Genomic DNA, 21538 nt, shown 5'->3' with positions numbered 1-21538 from the left:
AGATGAAGGGCTCTGGAGGTGGGAGGATATAGCTGCATGATTACGTGCATGGACTAAAGTCACTGAACTGCACACTGGATGTGGTTGAGATGGTGAATTCCATGTTATGTATTTCTTACCACAATTAAAAAGCAAAGAATGGGCGGCGCCTGTGGCTCAAGGAGTAGGGCGCCGGTCCCATATGCCGGAGGTGGCGGGTTCAAACCCAGCCCCGGCCAAAAAAAATCACAAAAAAAAAAAAAAAAAAAGCAAAGAAAGTGCCCAGGTAAACCCTACATGAGTGAATAGAGAACCAGGCCAGGGCTTTGAGGCTATCCTCAGCTAACCCCCCGGTACAAGTAGTACAAGTTCTCAAACTTGTTTTTCCATGATTCCACAGTAAGGAATGTGTCACACACATGCACACACACACACACACACACACACAGTGCACAGGCTCTTGGGCTAAGCCTGTAACTTGCTCCCAACAGAACACAGCAAGATGGCTCATGTGTACACTAGCAGGACTGTTTCTCCCGGATTGTTGGACTCAGGTCTCGGTTCCTTTCTGGCTTCCCCACAGGGCAGCTTGTCCATAATAGCAGGCCCCATCACAGCCAGCCAGTGAACAGGCAAGGGAGAATGCCAGTGTCACAGAAGTTGGTTTACCAGCCCAGTCACGAAAGTGGGGTGCCATGACCACAGCCTCTGCTCTGTGTGCAGGTCCCACCCACACTCAGAGGGGAAAGATGACAAAGGGCACAGCATAGGAAGTGGGCATTGCTAGGGCAAGGGGGAAGCTGCTCCTGGAGTCAGGTCAGCCCATACACACCCTCAGAGCTGGCAACAGAAAGAAAACTGTTTACACAGTGCTGGGCAGCAACTCCCCTTCCCACTCACCAGCACCGCTGCCAGCTGGAACCCCATCACTCCAGCAGGGTAGGTAGTCATGGGATACTGAGCAGCATCCCTGGCCTCCACACTTATCCCAATATAAAATGTGAAAACATTTTTTGCACCTTGATTACTGAGCTCTTGGTTGCCCCCTTCCACCCTGCACCCAAACTGAGAGCTCCCTGGGCTCCCCCAACCCCTTGCCAGTCCTAAAATCATGTTGTCAGTTCCCCACACTTCAGCGGTCACTGCCCCATGAAAGGGGTGACAGCAGCTTCCCCCTGTGAAGTCTGAACTTCTGCTTGGTCTGCTAATATTTACATTGACACCTTAGTTTCCTAAAAGGAATAAATCCATGGGCTTTGTTTCGTTTCTTCTTTTTGAAACAGAAGTCTCACTCTGTCCCCCAGGCTTGAGTGCTATGGCCTCAGCCTCGCTCACAGCAGCCTCAAACTCCTATGCTCAAGTGATTCTCCTGCCTCAGCCTCCCAAGTAGTTGGGACTACAAGTGCCCACCACAACATCCAGATAATTTTTTCTATTTTTTGTAAAGGTAGAGTCTCTCTTGCTCAGGCTGGTCTCAAACTCCTAAGCTCAAGGAAGCCTCCCTCTTCGGCCTCCCAAGAGTGCTGGGATTACAGATGTGAGCTACAGAGCCCAGCCCAAGAGTTGTCTTTGTTCAGCTCACCAGCATTTCCCCACACATAGAAGAAAAAACAAAAACTATAACTCAGACTCGGCGCCTGTGGCACAAGCGGCTAAGGCACCAGCCACGTACACCTGAGCTGGTGGGTTCGAATCCAGCCCGGGCCTGTCAAACAACGACGGCTGCAACCAAAACAATAGCCAGGCGTTGTGGCAGGTGCCTATAGTCCCAGCTACTTGGGAGGCAGAGGCAGGAGAATCGCTTAAGCCAGGCGTCCTCAAACTTTTTAAACAAGGGGACAATTCACTGTCCCTCAGACTGTTGGAGGGCCAGACTATAGTTTAAAAAAAAAAAAACTATGAACAAATTCCTATGCACACTGCACATATCTTATTTTGAAGTAAAAAACAAAACGGGAACAAATACAATTCACAGAACTTCATGTGACCCACGGGCCGCAGTTTGAAGACGCCTGGCTTGAGCCCAGGAGTTGGAGGTTGCTGTGAGCTGGGATGCCACAGCATTCTACCCAGGGCAACAGCTTGAGGCTCTGTCTCAAAAAACAAACAAAAAAAAACTATAACTCAGCTAGATTTTTTTGCTTGTTTATTATTATTGCTGTTGTTGTTGCTGTTGTTTAAGAGTGATTCTGAGTCTGTGGTGTAAACCACCATAGGATTGGAAGGAAGGTTGTCAGCCCAGGCACTCCTGTGTCCCACCAGCAGCTCCTGGAACCTTCACTCCAGGCCATTAGGAAGCACAAACTCAGCAGTAACGAGGTAGGGTCTATGTGGACTATCTGCAGGATCACCAGGGTCCAGCACACAGAAAGTTTCAGGTAATACTCGCCTGCAGGGAATGTTCAGTGGCACCCACTGGCCAAGCAACAGCTTCATTCAGCACGTGGTCCCATGAGGTTGTTCCTCTGAGCACCTTACCACAGGAGAGGCCAGTGCCTGAGAAGAGACAGGGCCCACAGGGAACCCGGAGTGCCACCTGCCTGCCACACACCTGGCCACACTCTTCACAGGAGGCCATGGGCCCCACCTCAACCACCTGACTCTCTCACACTGCCCGCAGAGGGTGCCAACTCTAGCCTTGGCTCATCCAGATTCCCAGGCCTGGGGGACAGCAGGGTACATGGTGCCAGCTGCCCAGGCCGCATCCACCTGCGCCCAGCGCACCACGGCTGGCAGGGAAGTAAAGCAAATGCTGCCCTCTAGAGGATGCTGTGAGCGTGGCAGCTGATGGTGGGGCGCGGTTTGCACATGGCTTTCAAACCTGCGCCAAAGGTGATCTCCGGAGGGGCTGTGTCTTCACAGAGGACCCATGGGCCATCTCCAAGCCCACCAGGCGGACACTTTCAGCCCACAGCCTCCGGGCCACCTCCTCATCTTCGGCCTCGGGGGCCGGGGCCTTCTCTTTGAGTCCGTCGAAGTACTTTCCAGAAACTCCCTCTAATTCCTCTGCCACAGCCAGGTACGTACTGGGCTGGGCCGCCAGCTGGGGACTCTTGACCAGCAGCCAGAAAATGGGCCCTGCAATGAGCCCCTAGAGCATCAGTCCCCAGCTCAGAGGGAACACACAGTCCCCACCTCAGAGGAAACACAGAAGCCACCACCACTACCATAGCTGCCCTTGGGCCAGCGAAACCCGCCTCCCCTTCTGCCTGGGCTCCCTCAGCTGCAGTCCCCTTCCCTGGCACCACCCAGAGTCCTCCAGAACTGCCCAAAAGCTGCCTCTCTCAGGAAGCCTTCCTGACCTTTCTGAGGAAAACGGAAAGTCTCTGCATCAGCCCTGTGCCCCACCCTACCCCATCTTTCCTTAAAATAACTTCTGCTTCTGAATATCCCAACATCAGCTGACACCCAGCACCCACCACACAGGTGTTTCTCAGGGTTGTAAATGCTACTGACAAGCGCTACTTAGCGGTGCTCAAGCCAGCACCTGCTGCCCTTTTAAGGTTCCCACCTCCTCTTCCACAAGTGGCTGGGAGGCAGGTCCCGTTTGCCCTCACTCTACAGGTAAGGAAAGGCTGGGAGAGGTGATGGAATTTCCCCAGGGAGCACAGCTACCTTACAATGAAGACAGAGTTTCATAGCCCACAGAGAGTATAGCCCACACCTGTCCCCTCAGACACAACTCTTATGGAACAAGGTGACTCCAGCCTGTCTCTGGGGTATTTGCAGCCAGTCGGCCAGATCCATGCAGGGAGGCAACCCATCCCCATCCCCAGGAGACACAGGACAGGGGCAAGAACAAAGCTCTAGGCACAGTGTGGGAGGAGGGCTAGACTGAGAGGGTAGGGTGCAGGCTCACAGGGGACCCTCACCAAGTGTGAAGCTGGAGAAGGCCGAGCTGTGCATGCCAGTGTGCCTGCCCAGCTCTGTGCGGGCCACACCAGGGTGCAGGGCGTTGACAGTCACGCCAGAGCCTGGGGAAAGAGAAGGATGAAGATGCCAGGTTCCCTCCGTACCCCAAAGGCCACCACAGCCTGGCTCAGCACTGGGGGCTTCAGGACCAGGCTGTTTCTGATGTAGGATTCCCCTGACCCTCCTCTCTGAAACCTCAGTGTCAAGTGGTCTCGCCTTGTCAGACAGCTCTGCACATGGCTGCCAGGACAGAGCTCTCCCGAACTGCCAGCTCTATACTGCCCCCAGCCCAAGGGTCTGCACAAATGGCTCTGGCTGGGGTCTGAGATGCTCCAGCAGGACTAGCTCCAGGTGAGACACCACAGGGTCACAGACCATGGCTGAGAAGCCTGCCCAGGGCGCTATGGATGCGATTAGCCACAAGTGAGGGGTGTCCAGTGCTCTGGGGTAAGACAGGCTGCATCCCCTGCTCCACCTGCTAGATGCTGGGGCAGCCCCCCCACACACACACCCAGCTGTGAGCACCAGTGTGAGAAGCACCAGCCTAGAGCACCAAAGGCTTAGCTGCCTGTCCAGGGTCAGCCGGAAGGGTCACCTGATCAGCACAGATTGCCCACAGGACAATCACTACAAGAATGATCAGTGAGCCTGCTCTGGGCACCCTAGGGAGCGACTATGTTCTGGGGCCACTGCTTGGCTTCCCACTGTGTGGCCAGGGTCACAGAAGGGCTGTTTGAGCCCACCACTCTCGCACACCTTGCAGCCGCCGGCTCAGCTCCCTGGTGAAAAGCACCGCAGCCAGCTTGCTCTGGCAGTAGGCCGCCTTGGTGTCATACTTCCTCTTCTGCCAGTTCAAGTCGTCGAAGTCTATATGTCCAGCAATGTGGGCCAGGGATGAGAGGTTTATGATCCGTGATGGGGCTGAGGCTTTCAGCTTGTCCAGCAGTAAGTTCGTCAAGAGAAAGTGACCTGGACAAAGGACAACACAAAGACAACCTGTTTTTCAGAGTGGCTGTCCCAGTTCTCTATACCTTCACCAACATCTTTTACTACTTACCTCTTTTTTATCTTTTTATCATAGCCATTTGAGTGAAGGTGAAATGGCATCTCATTATAGCTTTAATTTGGTATTTTAATTAATTCATTTTTAACTGGGCTGGGCCGCCAGCTGGGGACTCTTGACCATAAAATTATGTGTGTGTGTGTGTGTATATATATATATATATGGTTTTTTTTTGAGACAGAGTCTCACTATATGCCCTGGGTATAGTGCCATGACATCATAGCTCACAGCAACCTCAAACTCTTTTTTCTTTTTTTTTTTTTGGTTGGTAGAGACAGACTCTCACTTTATCACCCTTGGTAGAGTGCCGCAGTGTCAGACTGCTCACAGCAACCTCCAACTCCTGGGCTTAGGTGATTCTCTTGCCTCAGCCTCCTGAGTAGCTGGGACTACAGGCGCCTGCCACAATGCCTGGCTGTTTTTTTCTTTTTTGGTTGTTGCAGTTTGGTCAGGGTCAGGTTCGAGCCCACCACCCTCAGTGTATGGGGCCAGCACCCTACTCACTGAGCCACAGGCGCCACCCAGCAACCTCAAACTCTTGGGTTCAAGCAACCCCCTGCCTCACCCTCCCAAGTAGGTGGGACTACAGGCACCTGCCACAATGCCCAGCTAATTTTTCTACTTTTAGTGAGACAGGGCTCTCTCCTGCTCAGGCTGGTCTTGAACTCCTGAGCTCAAGCAATCCTCCACCTTGACCTCCCAGAGTGCTAGGATTACAAGTGTGAGCCATGATGCCCAGCCCAATGTACATAATGTTTTGATATATGTACACACTGTGGAAGGACCAAATTGAGCTAATTAACATATACATGCCTCACATAGTTTTCATAGACTGTCTCTGTCTCTTTAAAGCCTTTCTCTATTCCTTTTTCGGTAATAAAGACTATTTAGCCATGCACAAGACTGCCCAGTGGAAAACTACATTTCTCAGACTCCCTTGCAGCTATATGAGATCATGTGACTGTGCCTAGTCAATAGGATGTGAATGACAGTAACACAAGTATTATGACCCCATATAAAAAAGATATGCTGTAATTCTAATCTCCAATACCTCAGAATGTGACCTTATTTGGAGACAGGGTCTTCAAAAGTTATCAAGTTAAGGCTCGGCACCTGTAGCTCAGCGGCTAGGGAACCAGCCACATACACCGGAGCTGGCAGGTTCAAATCCAGCCCAGGTCTGCCAAACAATGGCAACTACAACCAAAAAATTAAAAAAAATAGCCAGGCATTGTGGCGGGCACCTGTAGACCCAGCTACTTGGGAGGCTGAGGCAAAAGAATCGCTTAAGCCCAAGAGTTTGAGGTTGCTATGAGCTGTGAAACTACAGCACTCTACACGGGGCGATATAGTGAGGCTCTGTTTCAAAAAAAAAGTTATCAGGTTAAAATGAAGTCATCAGGTTGGGCCCTAATCCAATGTGATGGTGGTCTTTAAAGGGAAGACTAGGCCATAGACCCATGCCAAGGGAGAAACCAAGTGAAGATGAAGACAGAAATCCTGGTGATACTTCCACAAACCAAGCAAAGATGGCCAAAGAACCACCAAATGTAAGGAGAGAGGTCTAGGATGGCCCTCAGGAGGAACCAATCCTGCCAACATCCTGATCTAGAATTCCTAGCCCCCCTAGAGCTACAAGACGGTACATTCTATTGTCTGGGCCACTCCAGTTATGGTGCCTTTGCCACGCAGCAAATTAACACAACCTGCAACTTCCAGGTCATAGCCTTTCTTCCCTTTCTTCCTTCCCCCTTGGCAGGAATGAGAGCTTACAATGTGCCATCTATGTGCACTGACAAAAAAGACAAAAGCCCAGGGGCTACAAAGTGTCAGAATGACTAACTTAAGCAGCCACCTGAGCCACCAAGTCACCTGTGAGTGGTCACCTGGCTTCCTGGAGGGTAGAGCAGGACCCTCCCCAGCCAGGTGATTATCTCCCTCGGAACATGCTCACGCCCCAAGCTTGACAGCAGTGCAGCACAGCCCTTGGCAGGGGCCTCACCCAAATAATTCACACCAAACTGCATCTCAAAGCCATCCTCGGTGGTCCAATGGGGGCACCGCATCACTGCTGCATTGTTGATCAGAACGTCCACTCGCTCCTTCTCTGAAAGACGGGGGTGGACAGAAGCATCCGGGGATGAGAACAGATACCACCCCTGCCCAAGACCCCAGCACCAACCAGGGCTGGACTGTGTCCCCCAAACATCCCTATGCACCTGGCGCCTGTGGCTTCTTTGGAAAACATGATCTGTGTAGAAACAAGTCAGGATGAGGTCACTGGGGTGAACCCAATCCAGTATGACTGGGGTCCTCCAGAGAAGGGAGAGCAGACACAGAGACACACAGGGAGGGAGAAGGCCATGTGATGATGCAGGCAGTGACTGCAGAGATGCGGCTCTGAGACACAGGTGAGCAGCTGCCACCAGGGGCCATAATGTGAATTATTCCTGGTCTCGGAGTGCAGCCAGCGGACACCTCAGTTTCAGGTAGGTGGCCTCCAGACAGTGAGAGAATGAATTTCTGGTGCTTCAAGCCATCCGGTCCGTGGTGACCCCCACCTAAGTCTTTGGAGATGCTTCCCCCATAGGAGACCAGAGCCTCAGATGGGGGTGACTGACGGGAGCCTCATTCCCTTGGTCCCACTGCTGCCCCCCACCTGCACTAGGAGAACACACACAGAGATTGAACCTCAGTGTCCTCACCTGTGGGGTGGGTAACAGAGAGCTCCCCCCGACCCCACACCAGTGGGCTCTGGCTGCCACAGGCAGCACATACCAGGGGGTCTGAAACAAGAGTGTTCTCTCCCAGTCCTAGAGGCTGAAATCTACCTTTGAGGTGTCAGCAGGGTCAACTCCTGTGAGGCCGTAAGGGAGAACAAAGTTCCAGTTCCTTTACCTACAGGTGGCCATCTCTCCTCTCGGCTTCCCCCTGTCCCATCTGCCTCTGGGTCCCGATTTCCCTTTTTCCTAAGGACACCAGACCTACTGGAATAGGGCTCACCCCAAACACCCCATTTCAACTGGATCACTTCTGTGGAGACCCCCTCTCCAAATAAGGTGGAGGGACTGAGGGTGAGGATTCCAACGCATCTTCCCTGGAGAGGGACACACTGAGCCCATGACCAGAGCAGTTTCCAGAGGAGACAACAAATTTGGTGTCCGGCACCCAACACGTAGGTACCATCGTGTCACTCTTCTGTTGGAAAGAAGGGTGGTACCGGGGCAGCACCTGTGGCTCAAAGGAGTAGGGCACCGACTCCATATGCCAGAGGTGGTGGGTTCAAACCCAGCCCCAGCCAAAAAAATAAATAAATAAATAAAAATAAAGTGCAGACTCTCAGGATCTGCATTTAATAAAAAAAAAAAAAAAAAAAAAAAGAAGGGTGGTACCACAACAGTCTAGAATACAAGCTCTGGCACTGAACAGCTCCGCCCCACCCTTGACCAGCTGTGTGACCCTGGCTAAGTCACTTAGCTTCTCTGTGACTCAGTCTCCCCACTCTGAAAAGGCGCAGTAGTAATACCTGCCTGGTACAGCTGTACATACACATATTCATTCAACTAGTATTTTCCAGCTACTCATCACAAGGTGCTGGAAATACAGGCTGAACGAGACTGTTGTGGTGCATTTCTCAGGCATTTCCCTGAGCTGCATTTCCCAGTGTACCTGAGAGCCACATATACACATAACAAGTGACACAGCTTCACAGAGGTGGACAGGAGACCACACAGAAGACACCAGCAGTGCAGGAGAGAGGCCCTGAGAGACGCAGAAGCTGGGACCAGAGCATAAGATAGGCCTGCCATGTGAGACCCGAGGAAGGAGGATCCGGCAGTGGGCACGGCCCAGGCAAAAACCCGGAAGTGGAACATGGCAGCTCCACTCACAGAGGTGGACACCCAGAAAGCCACCTCTGACTTTTGTTTTATCTGGGAACTGCCTCAATTTTTTTTTTTTTTTGAGACAGAGTCTCACTTTGTTCCCCTCGGTGGAGTGCTATGACATCATAGCTCACAGCAACTTCAAACTCTGGGCTCAAGCAATCCTCCTGGCTCAGCCTCCTGAGTAGCTGGATCTATAGGTATCCACCACAACACCCAGCTAATTTTTCTATTTTTATTATAGGCAGGGTCTCACTCTTGCTCATGCTGGTCTCAAACTCCTGAACTCAAGGGATCCTCCCTCCTCAGCCTCCCAGAGTGTTGGGATTATAGGTGTGAGCCACAGCACCCATTGTACCTCCATTGTACCTCCTCCAATATAAAATTCTATATATTATGGTAGAATATATACAAGAAATGCTCTCAGTGTGGAGCCTGTGGTTCAAAGGAGTAGGGCACCGGCCCCATATGCCGGAGGTGGCGGGTTCAAACCCAGCCCAGGCCAAAAAAAAACTGCAAAAGAAGAAAAAAAAAAAGAAATACTCTTATGTTTTCATTCCTGGCTGTTTATCTTAGGGAAACACTAAGAAACAGATACTGACTACCTAAAAAAGTTACCAACACAATTTCATTTAATCCTTAAAAACCTCCTATAAAGGAAAGGAAAGGAAAGCTTGGAGAAGGTGTCACCTGCCCAGGTGTGCCCAACTCAGCTCCTCACTGCCCACCTGGCCCTTTGCCGAGTCTCTAAAGAGCTGAGCACTCTGGGCAGTGATACAGATAGCGATACAGGACAAGTGGCATCCCGGCCAGCTTGTGCAGCTGGGGGCATGGACTGGCTGCCTCCGCCTTGGTGATGTTGGTGCGGTGGCAGCAAGAAGCGGAACCAGCGGGCTGGAGGGTGGGCGGGAATGAAAGGGATTGTAGCCATTCATTTGCAACCCAGACATGTCCCAGACAAGATGTCCCAGACATGCTAAATGTGACTACCAAGCCCCACTAAATGTAACTACCAAGGGCCCCATGTGACTATATATACCCCTAGACAAAAAGCCTGAGAGACAGAGAGAGAGAGAGCTTTTCTCTCCTGACTTGGGTTTTCTCTCTCTGCCAGGCGTTCTGGCGCTTCTGTATTCTTTTCTGTAAATAAATCCTGTCTTACCACTGATATGTGGTCCGCAGAGTCATTCTTCAAATCACTGAGACCAAGAACCTACTGAAAAGCAAAATTGCGGTATCAATAGGAGAGATGCTCACAGGCAGGACCACCTGGCACCTTGTATTTTGATTTTTTTACCCATTTAAAATTTAAGACACATAAACATAAAAATGTTAAACATTGGGTTTTTTTGCACACTTGGTTCTCCTGCTTCTCAGAGCCTGGCCTTAGGAGCAGCAGCCCCAGACCTCAGCCCATGAGGCCAGTGCTCTCTAGCCTACCTTCAATGACCTTTGCTGCAAACTCTCGGATGGACTTGAGGGACGCTAGGTCCAGGTGCCAGGCACTGACATGGTGATTGAGGGTCTCCCTGCGAATATCTTTTGCCGCCGCCTCACACTTCTCCATGTCTCGACAAGCCAGAATGATGTTGCCTCCTGGACACCCAGGACAAGAAGAGAAATTTTGAATGAATGAATAAATTAATAAATAAATAAATAATCTACTCCCAGGTACCTACCCAAGAGAAGTGAAAACTTCCACCCACACCAAAAACGTGTACACCAACGTTCACTGCAGTATTGTTCACAAGAGCCAGAAGGCAGAAACAACCCAATGTCTGCCCATGGAGGAATGTGTGACAAAATGTGGTCTAGCCCAGTGAATTTCAGCCAGTGTGCCATGAGAGGATCTTAAGTGTGCCACAAAAACTTTTAAAGACTGTTTTCCAAAGAAGTTTAAAACACAGTATGTATATTCTTTTTTGATAATCATTTTTGATCAATATAATTTAAGTGTGTTGCAGAAATTTATTGCAGTTTGGCCGGGGCTGGGTTTGAACCCGCCACCCTCGGCATATGGGGCCGGCGCCCTACTCACTGAGCCACAGGTGCCGCCTGTGTTGCAGAAATTTAACACAGGTTCAAGTGTGCCGTGAGATTAAAAAGGTTAAAAAAGAGACTGTTGTAACCACACAAACGGAGCATTAATATGCCCACGAAAAGGGATGAGAGGCCCATACAGATGAACCTCAAAAACATTAGGCTCAGTGGAAGAAACCAGACAGAGGCCAAGGCATCTGCTTCCGTTTATATGATTTCACACCTATGAAATGTCAGGAATGGGCAAGCCCATAGAGACTTAGAAAATAGATGACTGATCTCCCAAGGCTTCATGGAGCAGGAGAATTAGGGCATGATGGCTAAAGGGGCAGGGTTTCTTTCTGGGGTGATGAGGGTGCTCTAAGAGGGGTTATGAGATGGCTTCACCCCTCCATGAATGTACTAAAAATCACTAAATTACACATTTAAATGGGTGAACTGTATGGTATATGGATTGTATCTCAATAAATCTAAGATTTTAAAAATTCTTTTTAATAATGGATTTATTTTTTTAGACAGTCTTACTCTGTCCCCCTAGGTAGCATGCCGTGGCAGCATCATAGTTCACAGCAACCTCAAACTCCTGGGCTCAAGCAATCCTCCTGCCTCAGCCTCCCAAGTAGCTGGGACTACAGGCGCCTGCCACAACACCCAGCTTATTTTTCTATTTTTATGTGAGACAGGATCTCGATCTTGCTCAGGCTGGTCTCAAACTCCTGGCCTGAAGTGATCCAGCCACCTCAGCCATGTAGAGTGCTGGATTACAGATATGAGCCAACTCTGACAGCCTTAACTTTTTTTTTTTTTAATTAGACAACTGAGCATAGGAAAACAGGGATGGAGCAAAGCACAGGAGGTGGTGACGCTGACTTGTGGATCTGTGTGATTTTTCCTGCCCACAGCTGAACCCAACTGCTCCTACACACCCTGCAACCCCTCACACTTACCAAGCCCAAAACAGACCTCCTGGGACTCCCCCACACACACACAAAAAAAAAACTACCTGTCCCCCTAGTAACAGCCAGACCCTTGGACAGCAGTGGGCATGTCTGTCCAACTTCCCTTCTCACCACTTCCTGCAGGATCGTGCATCCCTCCCTTTAGGAACACCGGCCCCCACCCCACAGGAGGGCAGGGGGCCGCTGCTCATGACCCCCACCACTCTGGCCTTGGGGATGGACAGGCCATTCAGGCCTGGCCCAACACCAACCCATCCCCTGGCCCCAACTCTACAAGCCCCCCTAGTTTCTGGTCCCCCCAGCCTGACGTCCCACCACAGCTGATGGCCACTCTAGTCTCCCACCTGCTCAAACCAAAAACCCAATGGGGAATCCCACCAGCTGCATCTTTAGATGATCTGGAGGACGCCTGCCCACCATGACTTACTCCCCCATCTAACCATGAGAAAAATACCCCATAAACCCGAACAGAGGAGTGGCCTACAAAATGCCTGCCCAATAAGCCCAGAAAAGCTCAGATGATGTCTCTTTTTTTTTTTTTCTTTTGCAGTTTTTTGGCCAGGGCTGGGTTTGAACCCTCCACCTCTGGTATATGGGACCAGTGCCCTACTCCTTTGAGCCATAGGCACTGCCCACGTGTGTGTGTGTGTGTGTGTGTTTTATTTCAATATTTTTCAGATGAGGTCTTGACCCTTAACCTCTGCCCCAGCCATTAGGACTGAGTCTGACTGTAGTAGGCAAGGATAAGACCAAGAAAAGGTGAAAAACCAAGACTAGGGTGGCGCCTGTGGCTCAAGGAGTAGGGCGCCGGTCCCATATGCCGGAGGTGGCGGGTTCAAACCCAGCCCCAGCCAAAAAAAAAAAAAAGAAAAACCAAGACTAAAATATGCTGAGGGCCAAAAGCATCCTCTGGGACTCCAAACCCTCCATCATCTCTCCCAGGCAACAGGAACATCTTTGGCTTAAGCAGCCATGGTTTGGTTTCTGCCACTGGTAACCCAAAGAATCCAGTCACCTCAACATGCTGCAGAAAACCAAACCCTCTGCCTGCACAATCTCATATCCCCCAGTCTCAGGCAGCAAAAGCAGGAGAAGATTTTCAATTTTGTTTTATTCTGGTAAAACACACAGAGCACAAAATTTACCATCTTAACAACATTTTTAAGTGTATGGTGCAGTGGGATTCAATTCATTCACTCTGTCCTGCAACTGTCATCACCATCCATTTCCAGAACTTTCTCATCTTGCAAAACTACAACTCTGCACCCATTAAACAACTCCCCACTCCCCCTCCCAGCCCTTGGCAATCACCATTCAACTTTCTGTCTCTATAAACCTGACTCCTCCTGTACCTCGCAGAAGTGGAATCATGCAGTATCTGTCCTTCTGTGACTAGTTTATTCCACTTAGCGTGACGTCCTCAAGGGCCATCCATGTTGAAGCATGTATCAGAATTTCTTCTCTTTGCAAGGCTAAATAATATTCTATTTTATGTACGTACCACATCGCATTTAACTGTTCACCCGTGGATGGACATGTGGGTTGCCTCCATCTTTGGGCTACATGATTAACACTGCACTAAACACAGCTGTGCAAATGTGCCTTCAAGATCCAAAAGCAGGTGGAATTTTACCTCTTTTGGCCAGTTCCAAGGCAGTTTGCTTCCCAATGCCTGTGTTGGCACCTGTCACAATGACCGTCTTTCCAGGTATGGTGGCCTTGCTGGGGCAAGACCCACCGGCGACATAGTCCCTGAAGGTGAAACAGCATGATCAGTTCTGTCTGTACAATCTTGGCCTATGTGACCCCATGTGATTCAATGAGCCCTCTGAGCTCATCGCCTCAACCAAAAAACAGAAAATCACCTCACGCTGTGGAACTTTGTCACATTCTCCATAAAAGGCTTAATACAGACTCTAGTGCATGGAAAGCCTTCATGAGGTGACAATCATTATTTTAGAAATACCTGCTATATGAGATTCCAATGGTTGCTATAACAAATTACTACAAATGCAGTGACTTAAACCGAAGCAAGTATATGATCCTACACCTCTGCAGGTCAGAAGTCCAAAATAGGCCTCACTGAGATAAAACCAAGGTATCTGCAGAGCCAGGTTCTTTCTGGAGGCTCCAGGGGAGTCCTGTAGAGGCCGCCCACAACCCTTGGCTGGCGGTCCCACGCTTCACCTTCAGAGTGTGTCATCCCATCCTGCCATCTCCTTCTCTGACTCTGACCCTCCTGCCTCCCTCTTATAAAGGCCTACAAGACGACAAGGCCCCCCAGTAATCCAGGATAATCTTCTCATCTCAAGATTCTTAATTTAAACCCATGAGCAAAGTCACTTTGAGGGGTTTTGTTTTGTTTTTTCAGGGTAACAGGGAGATTTTATTTAGGAAAAATAAAGAGAAAGTTTAGCGTACTTCCAAAGAGAGTTGGAAATGGGTCCCTCTCATGAAGGAGAAAAGGTGAGAGAAATGGAAACAAGGCCTGCAGGGGGTATTAAATACTCCATTTGCAATTAGCTGGGAGTCTTTCATTGGCCTCTGCGCCTCCAGGCAGTATTGCCCTTTTAAAACAGGAGCAGCACAGGCAGTGTGGATAGAAAGTAAAAGTAACTTACACAAGTTTCAGGGTAACAAAGAGAGATTTTATTTAGGAAGAACAAAGATAAAGTTTAGAGTACCTCCAAAGACAGCTGGAAGTGGCTCTCTCTTATGAAGGAGAAAAGGTTAAAGAGAGACCAGCAAAGTTTTGTTTGTTTTTGAGACAGAGTCTCATTGTGTCGCCCTCAGTAGAGGGCCATAGCGTCACAGCTCACAGCAACCTAAACTCTTGGGCTTAAGCAATTCTCTTGCCTCAGCCTCCCAAGTAGCTGGGATTACAGGTGCCCACCACAACACCCAGCTATTTTTTGGTTGCAGTGTTATTGTTCTTTAGCAGGTCTGGGCTAGGCTCGAACCCATGGTATATGTGGCCAACGCACTACTCACTGAGCTACGGATGCCAAGCTAGCAAAGTCACTTTTGATATGTGAGGTATCGTATTCACAGGTTCTGAGGATCAGGATGTGGACATCTTAGGGGGTCATTATTCTGCCTACCACACCCACGCCCCGCAGAGGCTAACCATGGGAAATGGTTCACCAACAGGATCTGCCAAAGAAACAACACCGCATCCACAGAAGGGCACTGTACAATATGGTGGCCACCAGCCACTTGAGGCTAATTTTTAACTTAAATTAATTAAAGTTAAGTAGCCCTGCTTTATAGTCAAATAGTCAGGAGCTATCACAGTGGAAAGCACAAACATAGAACATGTCCATCATCACAGAAAATTCCTGGGCAATGCTGCTATAGACTACTTGGTGGCTGTTTGGTTCTTTTTTTGAAGTGAGGTAGACCAACAGTTAGTAAACCTCTCCCGTAATGGGCCAGATGGTAAATATTTTCTACATTTCGGTCCACATGAACTCTGTCATAACTACTCAGCCCTGCCCTTGTAGCACAAAAGTAGCCACAGGCAAAATGCAAACGAACAGAACATGGCTATGTTCCAATAAAACTTTATCTACAAAATCAGGCAGGGGGCCAGAATCAGCCTGGGAGCCACAGTTTGCAGACCTAGCCCTTTTTCACTGAAGGACACTGCACACATTGAAAGACACTGTATAACAGCACCTACCTCACAAGTTTTTGTGAAGATCCAAAGTTAAACCACAGGATGTGCTTCCAAAGGGCCTGACACACAGCACATGTTCCAGAAAACATTACCTGGCTCAGCGCCCATAGCTCAGTGGTTAGGGTGCCGGCCACATGCAAAGGGGCTGGTGGGTTTGAGCCCAGCCCACCTGCTAAACAATAATGACAACAACAAAAAACTAGCCAGGCATTGTGGCAGGCTGGTGTAGTCCCAGCTACTCAAGAGGCTAAGGCAAAAGAATCGCCTAAGCCCAAGTGTTTGAGATTGCTGTGAACTGTGACACGAGAGCACTCTACCAAGGGCAATATAGTGAGACTCTGTCTCAAAAAAAAAAGAAAGAAAGAAAAGAAAACATTACTGAAAGAGGGTGGTGCCTGTGGCTCAAGGAGTAGGGTGCCGGTCCCATATGCCAGAGGTGGTGGGTTCAAACCCAGCCCTGGCCAATAAAAAAAAAAAAAAATACTGCTAAAAAAAAAAAAAAAAAAAAAAAACATTACTGAAAGATAGAGGGTAGGCTCACAGCACTGGGCATACATCATTCTCAGGTTAAATATGCGTGGCAACCCCAGTGGGGTAAGGAAAAGTCCTTTCCCTCACCTTACAGATGACCTGCTAAAGGCCACACAATCAGAAAAGGTGTCAGGACCCAAAGCCAAGTGAGTCTGATGTCAAGAGTCCATGTTTCTAAACCACCCCTGCTAAGGATGCCACTGCAGGCCCAAACAACTGTGGCTTCTCTTTATCATAGTATCATAATATGTGAGTTATATATTATCATTGTTTTCAATTTTATTTATTTTTCAATAGGAAATACATTTACATGATGATCAACTTACCCTTAAATCATTTTGGGAGCTGGACACGGTGGCTCATGCCTGTAATCCCAGCACACTGGGAAGCCGAGGCAGGTGGATTGCCTGAGCTCACAGGTTCGAGACCAGCCTGATCAAGGTGAGACCCCGTCTCTAGAAATAGCCTGGTATTGTTACAGGTGCCTGTAGTCCCAGATACTCAGGAGGCTGAGGCAAGAGAATAGCTTGAGCCCGAGAGTTTGGGGTTGCAGTGAGCTATGATGCCACGGCACTCTACCAAGTGTGACATAATGAAACTGTCTCAAAAAGAATAATAATATTGGGAAGGAATGTTTCTTAAAATCATTGGTAGACGTCAGAAAACCAGCACTTTACTCAATGTGAGAAGAGCCTGTTAAATCTTTTGGGATGGTGATTTAGTCTCAGGTGTCAAAGCATATAAATGTGGACACTGCCTCCAGACCACTCATAGGCATTTATCCAAAAGGTGCTGGTACATACATATAAACCCAAAAGGTACACCATTCAGTGCCTTATCTAACTGCAGGAAGAGAGCAAAGTGTTGCTAAGGAGGGAGGGATGGCATGGTACCCCAAGGATGGGACTGTATACAACCAAAGCAACAGCGGTGAACGTGCACCTTTAAATTAAAAGTGGAAATAAAACCAAATTGGAAGTACACAGACTGGTGAAAAGACCGTGGACTCCGAAGCCAGACGAATCCTGGGTTCTGCCCTAGGATTCCCCGCTCACTTCTTAACAGGAAAAGGCATTTTCCCTTGGTGCAGAATAAATAGCAGTTACTGCTCCATATATTCAATACAATCCCAAACTCCTCGGGAACGATAGAAAAGAAGACGAGAGCGAGGGAGGGAGGAAAACAGACAAGAAAGATAAGTGTACAATGCATTTCCTATGCCATAGGATCTTTCCTTTTATTGAGTTGTACGATCCTATTTCTTTAATTTTGAATAAGGAGAGTTTCGGTGACACAGGCCGGCATGGAACACACGGTAAGCACTATTTGCTGATTAAACATTAATTAGAAGTCTAGAAAGAGTAAACCAAAATGTGTAAGAGGGCCCAGTCCCGCCCTTCCTCCGGGTGACCTTGGGCGCGCGACGCGCCAGTCCGAGCGAGCGCGGTCTGCCATACCACCCCGGGTGGCTGGGCCGCATGTCTCGGGACTGCCCTCCCCGCCCGCGACCAGCCGGCCCGCACGTACCCACCTGAGCAGCACGGCGCCCCCCACCACCGTGCCCAGAGCGGACAGCGGTATCAGGTAGCGGCTCATGTCCGACCCCCGGGACTGGCAGCCACGTGGGGAGGTGCAGACGCCTCAGAGCCCTCGGTTTCCGGAAATGGACGTCGAGAGGGTGTGGCATGGGGCCGAGGGGCGGGGTCGAGGGCGGGACTCCAGAGGCGGTACCTATAAAGAGGGCCCCCGAGAGCCATCTCAGCTGGGAAAGGTAGTTTCCGGAACCGGGAGCCGGGAGGCGGGGCCGTGGTTGTGGGACGGACCCTGCATCCTGTTGGAGCTGCTTTATGCTCACCCCACAGGAGGCGCTGCGCAGTCCTGGAGTGAAAATACTGTTCGAATCCCACCGCCGCCAGACTGCCATAGTCTGTGCGTCTTTCAAATATGTCAGTCTGTTTCCTCCTGTACAGATATATTTACCAATAGCACTTGGTACTAGTGAGTTTGTGGGAGAATTTGAGGATTTCGGTGCACAGAAACCAGGACCTAGTGGCCTGGGGGTACCCAAACTCTTGAGGTCCCGATGGAGGAGGAGGGGCTGGAGTTTGAACCTCTGGATCCGATGGAGGAGGGGCTGGGGCCCGGACTTAATCCCAAATCTCCTGGCCACCCACTTCTATCTCCCATCCTGTCTTCTCAGAGACTCTGCCTGTGCTGCCTCTCTTGGATGAATATCCCGACACTCTAGCTCTTACCTGTCTGTACCTGTCACCCCACCAGTCTGGGATGAACTAGGTACCTGCACCCCTCGCACTGGCTCATAACGACTCCGTCAGATCCCACCTCCCACCCACAACAGTTCCCAGGGCTTCGGGAGTGGGCAGCACTGGAACAGAGGAATTCCACCCAGTCCCTCCTAACTGGGGTAAGTTTTCTTCCCCAGCTGACGAACTGTCCTCATCTCATGAGTCCTGCTCAGGGAGGTTACACAGGCAGGAAGGGCTATTTTAACAACTGCACAGGCCTTAAGCACTTACCATCTCAAACATATTAAAACTATCCACATCTCGGGCGGCACCTGTGGCTTAGTCGGTAGGGCGCTGGCCTCATATACCGAGGGTGGCGGGTTCGAGCCCGGCCCCGGCCGAACTGCAACAAAAAAATAGCCGGGTGTTGTGGCGGGCGCCTGTAGTCCCAGCTACTCGGGAGGCTGAGGCAAGAGAATCGCTTAAGCCCAGGAGTTGGAGGTTGCTGTGAGCTGTGTGAGGCCATGGCACTCTACCGAGGGCAGTAAAGTGAGACTCTGTCTCTACAAAAAAAAAACTATCCACGTCTCACAGTAAACGTATGTGTTTTGTTATTTTTTTTTTCAATATTTAAAAAACTGGCCAAAGAACACAAAATTTCAGTTAGGTAGAATGAGTTCTAGAGATCTAATGTATGACATGGTAACTATGGTTAATATATTCTGTGCTTGAAAATTGCTAAAGTAGACTTTGTGTTCTCATCACAAAAAATAAATATGTGAGACAATGCATGTGTGCATTAGCTTAATTTAGCCATTCCATGTATTGGAATGTATACATAGTTCAATCATTTTGATGTATACATAGTTCAAAACATGTTAAACGCCATACTCATAATCTCTACTTGTCAGTTTTAAAAAATAAATTTTAAAAATGAAGTTTTGGTGGACATTCGGAGAGGAGGTGCTGAGACCCTGTAAGCTCATTCCTAGATATTTTACCAAGAGAAATAAAAACAGTACAGGCCCACACAAAGATTTATGTATAAGGATGATTACAGGCCAGTTGTGGTGGCTCATGCCTGTAATCCCAGCACTATAGGGGCTAAGGTAGGAGGATCCCTTGAGCTCAGGAGTTTGAGACCAGCCTGAGCAAGAGTGAGACCTCATCTCTGCTAAAAATAGAAAAAACTAGCTGGGCATTGTGGTGTGGACCTGTAGTCTCAGCTACTCAGGAGGCTGAGGCAAGAGGATTGCTCAAGCCCAAGAGTTTGAGGTTGCTGTGAGCTATGTTGCCACAGCACGCTAGCCAGGGCCACAGAGTGAGACTCTATCTCAATAAATAAATAACTCGGCATCATGGTGAGCACCTGTAGTCCCAGCCACTTGGGAGACTGAGGCAGGAGGATCATTTGAACCCAGGAGTTCAAGACTACTGTGAGCTAGGCTAAGGCCATTGCACTCTAGCCTAGGCAATAGAGTAAGACTGTCTCAAAAGTGGGGTGGGGATAGTGAATTCTCCTGTACATAAATTATACTTCAGTAAAGCTGACCAAAACAGGGGGTGGAGGATAATGAAAATACTTATTTTGTTCTGGAAATTATTTGACTGCAAGTAACTCATTTGGTATGATTGGTCTGATTTCTCCATGATCAGTAGACATATTGAGAATTTTTATGAAGTGAGAAATATCTGACTGATAAATTATTTCCAAATGTTCCAAAAAGTGTCTAAAATTGGCATCATTAATAAAGTGATGTAATGTTTTGTTTTATAGACTTAGAATGAAATGAGTCCACGTTGGCTTTGAAGCTTTCGAGATGTGGACCTAATGATTTTTCTTTTTTTCTTGGAGAGTTGTATCTTATTTCTGTAGTTCCTTGAAAACAGTGAGCTATGGGTGCTTAGGTCCTGGACACAGGGCACCCAAAGGGAACACGCCAACCCTGAATCCAGGGTCTATGATTGGAGACCCAGCCTAGGAGTGAGGAAAGACTTGTCACAGGAGAGGAAACCTGAATAGGATTTTGAGGGATGAGTAGGAGTTCGTCAAGTAAACCGAAGTGAAGGGCAACTTTGACAGAAGTAACAGCATATGCAAAGGCTAAAAGTCGCAGGAGGCAAGTTGCTTGGGAGGTGACAGGTTGTTTGGGATGGTAGGGGGGTGGCTTAAAGGGGAAAGCAACTGCAAGAGAAGTAGCTGAAGAGAAAAGAATAAAAACAAACAATAACAACAGCTACTATTTATTGTTTTTATTTCTATTGACAGTTTTTATGAACAATCATTTATTTGGTACCTGATATGTGCCAGTTATTGCACTGAGTAGTAAGTAAGTAGCTCATTTAATTCTTACAACAAACAAGGGAAGGTTTATTGTTGGGGCTGTGGCAAGGATGGCTATGTCCAGTGAGAGACATCTTCCCTTTCTGAGATTGTGGGAACACTGGAGTGTGGAAGGGATGAGACCTGGGAAGGTGGAAGGGGCCATGGGGAATCCCAGACATAGATTTAGACTGACTTTTATTCTGATCCCTGCTTCACCTCTTCTCAGATGTGTATCTTGGGCAATGATTTCTCCTCCCTGAACTTCAGGCTCCTCTTACCCATTCAAAGCACAAAGAGTTAGTATCCTTAATATGTAAAGAGCCTTTATGAATCAATGAGGGGGAAAAAAACTCATCCTCAACAAAAAGGGGAGAACACAGGCAAAGAATGTCATGGGCCATTTTCAAAAGAAGAAAGTACACACACATGAAACTTCTCAGCCTTACAGAGAATCATATAAATACTCATTAAGATGAAGATAATACTTTCTAATTATCAGATTGCCAAGATGGAAGACAATGATAATACCCAGGGTTGGAAAGGATGTGGAAAAACAGGCACTCATACTATGTTGGTAGGAGTGTTAGTCAGTACAGCCCTACTAGAAGGCCATTCAGCAAGTATCAGTGCATATCTTCAACCCAGTCATTCCTCTTGGAAGAATTTATGCTAAGGTAGGTGATTCATAAAGAAACATGTATAGGAAAATGTTCTCTAATAGTGACATGCTAAAAGTAAACAAAATCAATCTCAATGCCATTCCATAGGTTAGTGGTCAGTCACTTCTTCTTTTGACAATTATTTAGCACTTATTCTGTCCCAGGCACTAAGTTGGACACTGGAATTTGGCAAGAAGACAGAGTCCTTGCTCTGATACTAACAGGCAAAGTTAATTCATCTCTATGTTAATTCATCTCAG

General features: G+C 48.6%; 1 protein-coding gene across 6 annotated transcripts; it reads right to left on the bottom strand.

The window, feature by feature from the left end:
* Positions 1–2108: 2108 nt before the first annotated feature.
* RDH13 (retinol dehydrogenase 13) lies at positions 2109–17718 on the bottom strand. 6 transcript variants are annotated; one of them, XM_053608039.1, is made up of 8 exons: positions 17579–17688; positions 16374–16556; positions 13471–13589; positions 10279–10434; positions 6957–7061; positions 4648–4860; positions 3852–3953; positions 2109–3057 (listed from the first exon to the last, which is right to left on the bottom strand). In XM_053608039.1, the coding sequence occupies exons 4-8, from the start codon at positions 10403–10405 to the stop codon at positions 2795–2797; spliced, it is 810 nt and encodes a 269-aa protein (XP_053464014.1). In that variant the 5' UTR covers positions 10406–10434; positions 13471–13589; positions 16374–16556; positions 17579–17688; the 3' UTR covers positions 2109–2794. The 6 variants fall into 6 exon arrangements, with proteins under 6 accessions (XP_053464014.1, XP_053464015.1, XP_053464012.1 ...); XM_053608040.1 differs by having other exon boundaries at positions 17575–17592; XM_053608037.1 differs by lacking the exon at positions 16374–16556 and having other exon boundaries at positions 17579–17718.
* Positions 17719–21538: the final 3820 nt, after the last annotated feature.

This window comes from Nycticebus coucang, chromosome 10 (genome assembly GCF_027406575.1).
Source record: "Nycticebus coucang isolate mNycCou1 chromosome 10, mNycCou1.pri, whole genome shotgun sequence".
Classification (NCBI taxonomy): domain Eukaryota; kingdom Metazoa; phylum Chordata; class Mammalia; order Primates; family Lorisidae; genus Nycticebus; species Nycticebus coucang.
This window is presented reverse-complemented; position numbering and strand designations above follow the sequence as displayed.

Excerpts from the sequence above, each read along its gene's own strand:
- RDH13 (XM_053608037.1), bottom strand. The coding sequence starts at position 17,643 with ATGAGCCGCTACCTGATACCGCTGTCCGCTCTGGGCACGGTGGTGGGG. Across the intron at positions 3,954-4,647 it reads GCTGAGCCGGCGGCTGCAAG|GCTCTGGCGTGACTGTCAAC; the intron begins GTGTGCGAGAGT and ends CTCTTTCCCCAG. Across the intron at positions 3,058-3,851 it reads CTTCTCCAGCTTCACACTTG|GGCCCATTTTCTGGCTGCTG; the intron begins GTGAGGGTCCCC and ends GGCTCATTGCAG.